The 13,275-nt window shown below is 37.5% G+C and overlaps 1 protein-coding gene across 9 annotated transcripts in view; it reads left to right on the forward strand.

The window, feature by feature from the left end:
• Positions 1–13,275, forward strand: part of LOC145340852 (protein unc-13 homolog B-like) — a 580,250-nt gene that overhangs the window by 380,194 nt on the left and 186,781 nt on the right. For 6 of the 9 annotated variants that reach the window (XM_080185311.1, XM_080185327.1, XM_080185336.1 and 3 more), the window contains one exon: positions 2,482–11,448. The exons of the other annotated variants lie outside the window; for them this stretch is intronic. In XM_080185311.1, coding sequence (XP_080041437.1) covers positions 2,482–11,448 — 8,967 coding nt within the window. The remainder of the gene's footprint in view (positions 1–2,481; positions 11,449–13,275) is intronic. 9 annotated transcript variants of the gene reach the window in all.

Consider the following 13,275-nt stretch of genomic DNA (forward strand, 5'->3'; position numbering starts at 1 on the left):
TCCCTTCGTCAGGTGAATGGAGAGTTCTGGCCTCAGACACAGCCTATAAAGCACAGACAGTTAGTCTAACAGTTAGACTAACTGATTGCAAATAGATTGAAACAGTTAGACTAACTGTCTGTGTTTTATATGCTCTGTCTGAGGCCAGAACTCTCCATTCACCTGACGAAGGGACAAACCCCGAAAGCTTGTGAGTTTACTATCAAATAAATCGGTTGGACTTAAACCTGGTGTTGTCAGACTTTTTACTGTCTCCAAACAAGGAACATGATTTGGTGCCATTCCCTTGCCTTTTCCCCATATCCCTGCTTCTATCACACCTCTAGGCAGTGCATTCCTGACCTGAACCTCTCGTGTGAAATGCTTTTTCTCACATCGCATGTTTCTTTTGCAAATCACGTTAAATCTGTGCCCTTTTGTTCTTGGTTCTTTTACGATCAAGAACTGTGTCTCTTTATCTCCTCTGTCCAGCTGCTTCATGATTTTCAACATCTCTGCCAAATCTCCTTTTAATCTTCTTCTTTCCGAGGAGAATAGTCCCAACCTCTCCTCATTCCTGGAACCACTCATGTAAACCTCTTCTTCCCCCTCTCCAATGCCTTCACATCCTTCCTATATGCCACACATATGGGTGTGGCTCCCAGAACTGTACACAGTATTCCAGCTGGGATCTAACTAGTGTCTTATGAAGTTCAGCACAATCTTCTTGCTCTTGTACTCTATGCCTCTATTAATAAATCGCAGAATAGTGTATGCTTTATCAAATGAGATGCTGTGCTGCCATCTTCAATGATCTATGCACATATGCACCCATGTCCATCCGCTCCTGAACCCCTTTAAGAATTTTACCTCTAATGTTATAATGACGCTCCATGTTCTTCCTCACTCTTCTTCGCACTGAACTTCATCCGCCACCTGTCTGCTCACTGCACCAACTTGACCGTGTCCTTTTGAACTCCTGCCTGTCCTCGCTGTAGTTTATAATACTTCCAGTTTCTAAATGCTGCATTGAATCACTGAATGTTTGAAGGGTCCTTGGATTTGAATTTCAATGGGACAAGTTAATCTTTTGCTGTGACTTTAAAAAGAGTGCTGTTTTTTGGTCCAATGATATCACTTTTGAAAAAGCCTCTTACTCGTATGTTTTTCTTCTTTTATGTTTTAATACCCAAATATTTGTCAGGATATCTATCAACTTCTCTTGGGAGCAGCTAAAGATGAAAATAATTGAGAAAGTATTAATTTGAAAAAAAAACAAAACTAATATGGGAAACATTTGAAATTGTAGAAAAAAAAATCTTTAAAGCTTTTTTCTGGATAATCGTATACATTTGAAGGGAAAATAATGTCGAGCTTTGTTGCAGAAATCCACCAATGTGAATCATGTCTCAGTGTATTTATATATATATGTATGTTTGTTTTCAACTAGTGTGTGACATATGTTGAATAAACCCACATATAGGTTGATGTGAAATTCTATTTTAGATTGGCTAATGTAACATTTTAGCTATCCTTGATTATTGTTGCTGAAAAATGTGAAGATAATGCATAATAATCAAATTGTCTGTAAGAGAAGAAACAAGTATTTATAAACGTACCAGGGAATTGTTTGATACAATTTGAAAGTAAGTTAATTTCTGGTGTTCCTTGCAACTGCAATGTTTTTGCATCTTTTTAAATAAATATGTGTTGTTAACATTGTTCATTTACAGGATACTAATTTTTTGTAAGTATTTTTATTGTAAGCAATGAAATGCAAGGTTTAGAAAGAAGAAGTTACCAAGGTGTGATATGCTCCTAAATTTATGTGAACTTGAAGCAGCATTTAAAAAATGCATTTCAGTAGCAATTTCAGTGGAGCTTTGTTTAATTTGAATGCAGTTCACATAAATATTAACCAATGTGGGGACTGAAATGCAGTGCAGTGTACAGTAAATAATTTTATATCCTCCTGTTTCCCACTCTGTCATTCATTTTCCCCACCAGACGACATGATAGCATAGATTCTGCTGCAAATGGTCGTAGTGATCTAGAGTCTGCATCTGAGTCTAGTCAGCTAACCAGCCGCCAGTACTCCCTCGAAAGTAGGCAGTCTCTAGATCTGTCGGATAGGTGGGTCCTGTTCTCCTTTACAGCCTTGATGTTGCCATGTGATGGTGTGCTGTGGTGCTATGAAGAAAGTGTTGGCACAACTGTTTGCATGTTTTAATGTTTCCATATGTGTCATGCCAATGTTAGGGACAAAATTAATTCAAATTTATGATAAATAAAGCTAGCACAATCGCATTTATGAATATGAACAAACATAATCTTTTTGTTTAGTTTTATACAGTATTTATGTTATGGTTTATCTTATATTTTTCAGTATCCATTGATTTGAACTATTTTGCATATAATTCTCTTTTTTATTTACCCTTTCCCCTACTACTTATTTCCAAAACTTTCTGTTATCCACTTATGCATGCCGTATTCCATAACAAGTTGGAGCTCCTCCCCACTTAGAGGAAAAGTCAGGCTCATAGCAGTGGATTCTGACGTTGGTGAAGAAGATTGGGAAAGTAAATATGAGAAGGCAAACCAACAACCCAATGACACATTTTTGATAGAAAGACAGAAAATCTGGCAAGAAGAAACCCCAAAGGAAAACCTTCCAGTGAGAACAAACCACACACACAGAGAATGTACAGATAGGGCACAGCAAACAATATTTAGGCAAAAACAACTTCCGAAAAGAGAATCAAAGCTTTCATACACTAGTTATCCAAATGAATATAGTACAATAGCTAGGAGGAGAAAAAAGAAATGGAGACGCAATAGTTTGGGAGATAATGATCTGAGAAGGCAAAACCATTCAAATAGTTTAGATAAATATACCACCGAGGGAGGAATAAATAGTGATCTTTCTAGCAAAAATTCTAAAAAGCTGAAATTGAATCACAGTGACCCTTTGCTCTATAGCTATGACATGGCAACAGCAGACCAACAGTATAAATGGCAATCTATGGTAAAAAGCAACATGTGGACAGAGAATGAGTCATTCAGTAATGACCCTGAAGACGTAATGGATGTAGAGGAATACTTGGAAGAAATGTATGATGAACAAATGTTGAAGAAAAAGATGTTGCCTTACATTTGCGGTGTATATGACAGCAGTGATTCTGATGAACTTTACTGCTCACTTGAGTCTGATGACGAGCAGGAGGCTTTGATATTTGCACAATCATGGCATGAACGTTGCGACAATTCTGTCAACTATAGGGAACATGATACAGCCGATCCACATGCCTTCCAGAACAAATACCAACTAAAACACAGCCACGACAACAAAGTCAATGACAGATTCAGCCAAATGAGAAGAGAGTTGCATTCATCTCAAAGTGAGGAAATAAGTGAAGATTTTGTTGATGCAATGGATGAACTCCAGTGCCTGGTGGCATCTGTGTCTGAGTACTTAGCTGAGAAAGAAGAGGAAATTAGTAAATTTGGGTCACTTCCAAAAACACAGATCAAAACTGTCAGAAAGTCTCAAGGGGAGAGAAAGAACCTTAATGTAATTATTAATGATGATATAGCTGGATGTTGTCATACTCAGGGACAAGAAGAAAAGAAAAGACTGATGCAATCCGCCGTAAAATATAGTACTGAGAATAATAATCAAAAACTAGATTCTATTCCGGACCTCACTGGAGTGAAGAATACCATACAATCTCTGTTCAGCTCTATAGGTGAGAAAGTAGGAGTAGGTAAAAAGCAGCCGTCATCTATGAAAAGAAATGTTTCTGTTACTTTAAGAAGCCCAGACAAAAAGAATAATGAAGAAATTGGTCTCCCAAATTCATTTTCGCACAAACCTATAAATAGTATTTCAACAACACATGGCCCTGTGAAAGATGAACCAGAAAGAACTTTGCCATCCAAATTTCCCTTTCACTCTGCCGACGATGAAGAATTTGTTTCCCCTAGTGCACTTAATACAGCAGAGGACAAGCCAGTACAATCATTTGTACAGTGCAAGCCGCAGGATGAAAACATTTCTATGACAACAGAATCATCACCACTATCGCAGAACACTGTCATTGACTCATTGCTGGAAAAACTGAATCCCTTAAAGTTTTTTGCAGAGAAAGATTTGACAAACGATTCTCAGAAGGACTTGGGGCAGAAAAAGAAAAATCAAACTTTTGAAGTGGAGAACATGAATGATGTTTCTAATAAAAATATCAATACAAACGGTGAAGAAAAAGATGCTTCACAAATATTTGAAAAATGTCTCCACTTTGATGAAATTAAGAATAGTTCACAAAATTGTGTTGATGATTTCCATCAGCAGAATAGCTATTTAACTAATGTCAATGAACAGCAGAAACAGATTGCTTCAGATAAATGTGCAGGTCATGTGTTTGAGTTGGATAATGTGACAGAAACTGTGCAACCATCAATCCCCTTAATTCAAGAAAATAAGGACATACATACTCCTGAAACTCTGGGATCACATAATGTTCAAAATAATGAAATAGAGAAAGAAGCAAAAGGTTCTCAGAAAATGGAATATTCACATTCCAAGTCTGACACAACGAACAGCTCTGGGATTAATTTGGGATTTTTTAACCCTCTTAAGAAGTCATTAAGTCAGGTGTTCGCTTCCTCATCGGACAACGAAGCAGAAATACCCTCTGGGATCACATCCAGATTTCCCTTTTACAGATCTGCCGAGGATGTGCGAGCTGACAAGGAGAAAATGAAAGGTGATCAGACTTTCTCCCTTGTTGGAAAGTTAAAACTTCCCTTCTTTTCTTCTGACAATATTTCTTCTGAAAATCAAAAAGAAGCAAAATCTGAGGGAAGATTGTTTTCTGTTAAATTTCCGATGACTGAGAAAACATCAACGTCAAAACAAGAAATAAATGATAAGCCCGAGTCAGATAAAATTAGAACATGTATTGAAGACAAAGGGAGTAAGCAAAGTACGTTTTTAGATATTTTAAAATTTTCACCAAATTCAAAACAAGGGACTGGTGGTAATGAAAAAGAAAAACAGAACAGCAGCCAAGAGGGATTTTTTTCAGGCTTGTTTAAATTTTCCTCAAGCGAAAGCACGTCTACACCAAAGTTAGAATTGAATGATATAGGGGGTACAGGCAAAATTATGGAAACAACATTGGAACAAACAAATCTAAATAAACAAGACACATTTTCAGATGCAGGAGCTAAATCTACTCTGGAATATGAACACGTGACACCAACGAAGCAAAACATACCTGAAACAGATAAACTAACTCACAGTGAGCGTGGGTCTTGTTCAGATTTTTTGAAATGTACTTCTAATGAGATCTCATCCGCAGTAAAACAGGAAGTTGATGACAAAGGTTTCTCAGATAAAACAGTGAGAAGAGAAGAACAAAGAAAATGTAATGAAGACTCTTCTTTGAATATGTCATTAAATCCATCAGATCTAACCGACAGTTTGCTTAAAGGTAAAAATGAAGCTGTGAAAATAAACCATGCATCTGAAAAAGAGGAAGACAACACTAACCAGTCAGGGTTTTTCTCAGGCTTGTTTAATTTGTCACCAAAAAAGCAAGAAGCCACAAATTCAAAACACGAGAGTCCTTTAGGTTTTTTCAAATTTATGAATATAGCTGGCCCTGGTAAATCAAGAGCTGAGAACCAGGGTGAAGGCGGTCAGGGAAATTCCCTCTTCACAAATGTTAATATGGCAGAAAAAAAGACTGATGAAAAATCATCTTTCAGTTTGTTTGACCAGTTTTCTTCTAAACCAAAGGAGAACAAGGATGAAGACACAAAGTCAAAACCTAAGGAGAACTGTGATAAACATGCAAAATCATTTTGGCCTTTCAAACAAAATGTCTATACATCAGAAAGTACTAATGATAAAATTGAGAACCAAATGCAACAATGCCAGAATGAACATAGTTTTCCTGAAATACTGAACACTAATCAGATGGAATCTTTCACAAAACATTACAAAGATGTTCCCCAAGATTCGCAGGAGTTGAAGCAAGATACAACTGGATCACTAGAATACGAGGTTCCCTGGAATGATTCATATGAAGAAAGTCTGGTATATGATTTGTCATCAATAAATGATGGAAAACCAGTCGAATTGCCACATTCATTTAAAAGTCAGAACGATGTAAACAGTTTTAATCTTGAAAGGAAATTGAGAACAAATGACTCCACTGAAAATTATTTGCATAAAGATGCCAATATGTACCAGATAGATGATTTTACTACAAATCAAAATGCTTTCCCGATTCAGTATAGAGAGTGGAATAATGGGACAGGTGAATATTATGATGTAATAAATTTATCGGTAAATGAGCAAGATGCCAGAAACGAAGATTGCAGATATTTACTTACAGATAAGGCTCAAAGTAATTTGCAACTTGACCACTTAGGTCTTAGCATAACATCAAGTGCTCCCAATGCACCCTTTTCATATGATAATTTTTTCCAAAGAGGTGAGGAATGTGTGATCAGAAATTTGGAGAGATACTGGAATTCATTAGAACTTGATGAAACTGATGAAAGGAATTTGTTTGTGGAAGTGCCTATGGATTTAAGCTCTACTGGCAGTGCAATTACTTGGCTGTTTACAGAACAGCAAGAATTGAGTACAAACGTAAATTCATTTTGCATCAGTGATTATCAAGAATACCAAGACTGGGTAACTTTACTTGAACAGGGAGTATGGTGGCCTTCAGATGATGCTGAATATGGTTACTACATTTATAGTGATAATCAATACATATATTCCTTACTTACTGATGGCAGCGGCCAATATGTGTATGTGTGGATGCCAGACACAGATGAAGAGCAAGAAGAAATGGAACATTATCAACAGTCAAATGGTGATTATGAAGTAGGACTCAGTAATGACATGGTTTCTGTATGTGGTTTTAAGGTGCCAATTTCAAGTGATTTGGATTTATTCTGGTACCACGAAGGACAACAAATTGAATCAGAAATTGATGATGGACCACTTGATCTTTCTCTGGTTTATGAGGAAAGTAAACAGGTACTAAGTAAACACCTGGGTCCTTTTTCATTAGTGTTTAAGGAGTCAATAGAATGGGACAGAGAAGAACCATTGGACTTTTCATCAAAGCAGAAAACATGCAGGTTGGAAAAACGTAAGATGGATTTCATGTCTGAACAGCAACTAGTTCATCTGCATGAAGAACTTCAGGCGACTGCTTTTGATCTTAGAATAGTCCAAAGTGGACATTTGACGCAGAAGAAGCCCATAATTGATACAACATTAACAAGTGATCAAGCATTCAAAAAATCACAGTCTAAGTCCTTGTCACAGCCTACCTCAACAAGACGATTAAGTCAACTTCATTCTTCTGTTCAATTATCAGATTCTTTATATTCTGAACAAAAGACTAACAAGGAGCTAAATGAAGAAGAACACAAACGTCCTGTTAAGAAGCTCAGACATTTTTTCTCTGCATTGGGTGGTTTAGTTGCAAAACAAAGCACTGAAAATTCTGATAATTCGAATTCTGCTTCAGCTAATGCAACATCTGACAGTCTAACAAAGAAGGCATTTCAAATGGATAGGGATGGAACTCCTGTACTTAATGATGGGAACAAAGTGCACCAACATACTGGAGATGTACAACCTTCAGTTGTTCAACAGGATCATTCAGCAAATAATATATTTGCATCTGGGCTTAGAAGCTTAAAATCTATTTCCACTAACTGGAAATTGCACACAAGCGTAGATGGAGAACAGCCAACTTTTGTTGATGAGAATTACAATCAAGATTTGCCCAAGTCAGTGTCCAAATATGATCTGTTGCCATTTGATGAGCAAAGTGACTTCTGTCGAGGCACAACCAAGACATGCTTGCAACCAGTATCAGAGAGAATCTCCAGGATGGATGAGATTTCAACTACTGCAACATCTCAAGTTAAAGTTGTACCAACTGAGATACAATCTCAGTCACACCAAGTTGCTCCTGAGGCTTCCACCATGACTGTGCAGGATTCATTCTTTAAAAACCCTTTCAAACTTTTTCATCTTTCAGAAAATCAATCCCAGGTCAAAAGTGATGAGGAAACTCGAAATGTCTTTGATTTTTTTAGAACAGTCAGATCAAAGGAAGAACCGGCCTCTTCAGGCTTCAATTTGCCAAAAGGAACAGAGGACAAGACATTCAAGCAGGAGAAAGATCAAGTGGTGACCACCCCTAGTACTGCAGGAAGGCAGCCTTTTGGCATCTCATCTCTTTTAGGCTCAGTTGGAGGCTTCTTTAAAAGGGATGCAGGTCCAGTTCAGCAATCAGATGTTTTGAACATAACTAAAAATGAAAATAAAACCTCAGTTTTAGATCAGAGCAGCATGCAAAATAAAATGCAGAAAAAGCAACAGGAAAACATTCCTTTGGAACCCTTAAAATGTGAGGCAACACGCCCAAGGCCAAAAGGCTTGAAAAAACAGCAAACGCTAATGGAATGGAATACTGAATCTGAATCAGGTACAATGAAAGTGAGATCATTGCATGGTGATGGTAACAGACCTGTGTACGTGAAAAATGCTCTCAGTGGGACAGAAGATAGAAATGCTCCACTTTCTCAGATGATGGGTAATGAAACCAGCCCAGGTAATGATAGATCATTGATCACTGAATCGTCTGCGCCACATACTGAATATCCCTCTCTTGCTGCATTGCAATCCAAACAGAATATTCCGAAAGCAGAGTTTTATGATATTAAAGAACTTTCAAATGTCACAAATAAACCTGTTACCACTTTGAATAACCAACTTGGTTTGGGAAAACCCAGTTCTCAAATCATAACAGGGCTGCAAAAAACAGATAAGGGTCAAACTAATCGCCATGTAGTTGCTTCGCCAGTAAATGAAGGGAAAGCAGAACAAAAACCCAAAGCAGGGCTTTTTAATTTATCCTTTGGAGGAGATGATTGGAAACTTCCTAACGTTTCAAGCTCCAAACAGCAAAGAACAAATAAGGGCATATTTTCTTTTTTCAGTGCAGCAGATGAAACATCAAATCTTACCCGAGTCGCTAATAGTAATCCACTTTCACCTGGTGCCAAACAAGCAGGCAATTCAGAAGGATTCTTCAAATTACCAACATTCTTCTCATCAAATCCCTTAGTTGAGAAAAAAACAAATAAAAGTAGCTCTGTCTTTAGTTTCTTTGACGTGACATTTAGTGATGAGAAAAAGACAAAACCAGAGCCTACTAAACCAAGTTTTGAGGGACACTTTGAAAAAAATATAAACCAAAATAAAAAAGCAACAGCAAGCCATGTAGGAGATGCCACAGAAATAAGGCAGTTGGACATAATAACATCAGTTCTACAGCAAAACAATACTACTGGAAATGAAAATTATAATAATTTATCACCCTTGGAAAACAATGATGAAAATAATAAAGTTGTAACAGATGGAAACGATGCTACTACTGAGGACTTGCTTTGTTCAGATCAAAATGAAAGTCAGGATGCATTTGATGTAACATGCCATATTAAAGATTATGATGGTCATATCATTGGAACGGATGATTGTCCTACCATATCCGACCCTAGTTTTCTTGAGAATCCTCAACCAGATTATATCAGCATTGATAATTCAGCTGGGGATGAGAATGTTGTATATGTTAATGCTGCAGATGAAGGTGGACTACAAACTGATCTTATTAACAGTCCATCTTATGTGGTTGAAGAATCACGTAAAAATGCTTCTGAAGACATATGTCCTGAGATAAAAAATGATTTACGCAAGATTGGTGATGAAAAAGAGATAAATTGGGAATTGCAAAGTTCTCCAGCAAATGATTTTAAAAAGCTGATAAATAAAGAGCATGAGACTCTAACAACCCATACGGTTTCTGGTCTTACAAATTCTTGTGAAAATGTGAAGCTGCCTGCATGTGAAAAGTCTTTGATAGACTCATCAGTAGAAATGTTTTCTGGTTTTATGACAAAATTGAAGCTGTTTTCCACTAGTGAATCTACTAAAAGTTCAAATAGTTCGATTTCATCACTCCAGTCAGTATTTACAAACTCAAGCTCAGTATCAGGCACTCAGCAGAGAAGCTCATTTTCAAATTTTCCACAAGGTAGCCAGACTCCATCTGCCAAAGCTGATCTGCTCAATGACTTTCAATTACCTCCTAAAGAAACAAAACCAGCTGTAAGTTTAGAAACCACTTTGTTTCAAGAAGAAATTGGTGAAGTTAAAGAAGGAAAATATTTGCAAGCTGTGAAAGATTCTGAAAAAATGCCTGTTGATGTTTCTGAGTGTAATATAGATATTGTTCATTGTGATACCATTGGTCCTCCTTCATTGGAACAGGAATATAAATGCTATACTGAAAGCAACCAATTTGTCCATGAAAACACAAATGACAGGGTGATAGATAACAAGGAAACTGAAGGTATATGTGAAATAGAATCTGACAGCACATTAGAGCCAAAACCCCAAGAAATTCTGGAAACAGATGAAAATGTGCAATCTTCTGATGAATTTAAAAAGGAAGAGCTGGCAACTGCAGTTTCTACAAATGATATCCCCTATACTGAGGTTACAGTAAATGTAGACATTCCACCTTTGGAAAATAACATTACAGAATCAGATGATGGAATCACTAGTATTGAGGTTCAAGATAAGGATGCAGCTGTTTTACAGACCACTGTCAATACTAATGAAGAGCCACTTGCTGATCATTCACCAGCTTCACAAAAAACTGATTATGAACTACCCAAGTCGAGTTTTGAAATTCCTAATGTCCGAGCTCTTAAATTTAATTTTCTATCTTCTGGAGAAGGTGGAAAGCCCTTTAGTTCTTTGTTTTCACAGCAGCCATCTCCTAAAATGAGCTCATTCAGGGATACTGGGTTGTTATCCAGTTTCAAGAAGTTTTCAAAAACCTTATTTGAAGGGGATGCTAATCAAATGGTGAGCAGAGAGGAAAATAAACAAAGTTCTGTTTTTGGAAAACTGGGCAATGCCTGGGGTCAAAAAGAGGGCATGGCTAGTCAGTTTAATTCTGTTATCACAAAGCAGCCGTTAGAAAGAGATAAAATGCATATCCCCGACATTTCAAAATCTGATTTATTAGGTCACAGTGTAGTTGACAAAAGCCAGAGTAGCATGTTAACAAATGAGCTGAGAATGGGACAGTCAGAACTAACACCAGAAGCTAAAGATAACATTGCTGAAGATGAAAGTCTTACCAATACCAGGAAAGAACAGTCATTTCTTACAGCAGAAAACCCAGACGTTTTGCAAGATAGTCCGGATATAACTCCTTCTGAAGAGTCACTGCAACGGCCAGGTATTAACTGGGAGAAGATACAAGAGAATGAAACTGCGGCCTGCTCATCGCCAGAAGTAGTGATTGGAACACAGGAGCAAACTTTACACAGTTTGGATCTTTTGAATGTGAAAAGGCCAGTTTAAGTTTAAGCATGATAAATGGCACCAAAAGGTGAACCATTAATAATGCTCTCGTCATGTAATAGTGAAGTACATGACTGGAAGTAGTGCAGTTTTTTTAATCTCTCCCTTTACATTTAAATGCCTAATTTATGTTACAGTCAGGGCTCCAGGTCTTTTAGGCTAGGACCTAAAAACATGTCCCATAATTTTCAGGTGACCATTTATAATGGTTTGTCAGCTTAACTAAGAGAATCAAGATACCACATCTTGCCTTTCATATAAGTTATAATAACATACATCCCATCACTGACCATTTAAGTTTACCATTTTTTATTAATGCACAATCTGTTTTTCAGAAAAAAATGTCATTCATTAATTGCAACAGATTGATAACAAACAAAATTGGTATTCTTTTACCTTATAAATCACAATCAAAAATACAACGTGAATTGGAAGTCATAAGATTCTTGTTGACCAAGGTTGACCAGTCCATTGTCGCTTCTTTAGAGTGATATGCTGATCATGTCCACTATATTTTCTTGCAGTATTTAACACATTGCATATTGGCAACTATTAAACATTAGTCCTTTTCTGCATTTATGAAACCTAAATTGTTAGATGCTGAAGACAGAGATGGGACGATCGTTAATCTTCAGAGCTCTCTTCCCCAGAGAATGGTAGAGGTAGGGTCATTGAATATTTTTAAAGTACGGGACAATAGATTCTTGACCAACAAGAGCTATTGGTGGTAAATTAAATGTAGAGTTGAGACCATAATCAGATCGGCCATAATCCTGTTAAATAGCAGAGTAGGTTCAAGGGTTGAATGGACTTCCTCCTGCTCCTAATTCAGATGTTTGTATGACATTCTTTGTCTTTGACCACTTTATCATTATGCTTGCTGACTTGCCATTTTCTTACAAAGAACATCACTTTGGGGAAAAATGAGCAGTTTTGCTGTCAACCATCTGATGAGATGGTGAAGAATATGCTGGCAAGTTTGTCCTCTATTTGTGAAAGACATCACTTTTCATTGAATCGTAGAATTCCCTACAGTGCAGAAGGAGGACATTTGGTCCATCGAGTCTGCACAAACAACAATTTCACCCAAGCTGTATCCTTGTACCCTACACATTTACCCCACCAACCCCTCTAAACTACACATCCTGGGAATTAAGGGACAATTTAGCATGGCCAATGCACCTAACCTGCACATCTATGGACTGTGGGAGGAAACCAGAGCACCCAGAGGAAACCCACGTAGACACGGGGGAGAACGTGCAAATTCCACACAGACAGTGACCCAAGCCAGGAATTGAGCCCAGGTCCTGGAGCTGTGAGGCAGCAGTGCTAACCACTGTGCCAACATGCTGCCTGTTATAAAATATTATGGTTCTAAGCAAGTGTGATTAAGGGTTAGACAATTTGCTATCATGACCTGCTGTGTCCAATAATTATATATTTTCCATCTGTGATGACTTGTTCAGTTATATTTGAGAAATAATTCGTCAGGTTTTTTGAAGTATTGGGCAGAATTATTCCATCTTGTCCATGGTGGGTAGGAGTGGAAAATCCAGCGGGAGCCAAAAACTCAGAAACCTGCCGACATAAAATTATGTTGCACTTCTCCCAATGGCGGGTTGGTCTTCCTGATGGCCGATGGCGTGAGTACCATTTGCATTCACCTGCATCTCATGAATTCTGATTTAAACAGCAAACTACCTGCATCCCATCAGGCCTTCCAATCCTGCATCATGCCAGCATAAAATTATATTGGTCCAAAACCCAATTGCTAAAGGGTGGTGTGCACAAGGTGATCCTCAGTTCTCATGAGACTT

This window comes from Carcharhinus amblyrhynchos, chromosome 1 (genome assembly GCF_965287045.1).
Source record: "Carcharhinus amblyrhynchos chromosome 1, sCarAmb.v2.hapA, whole genome shotgun sequence".
In the NCBI taxonomy this organism is placed as follows: Eukaryota; Metazoa; Chordata; class Chondrichthyes; order Carcharhiniformes; family Carcharhinidae; genus Carcharhinus; species Carcharhinus amblyrhynchos.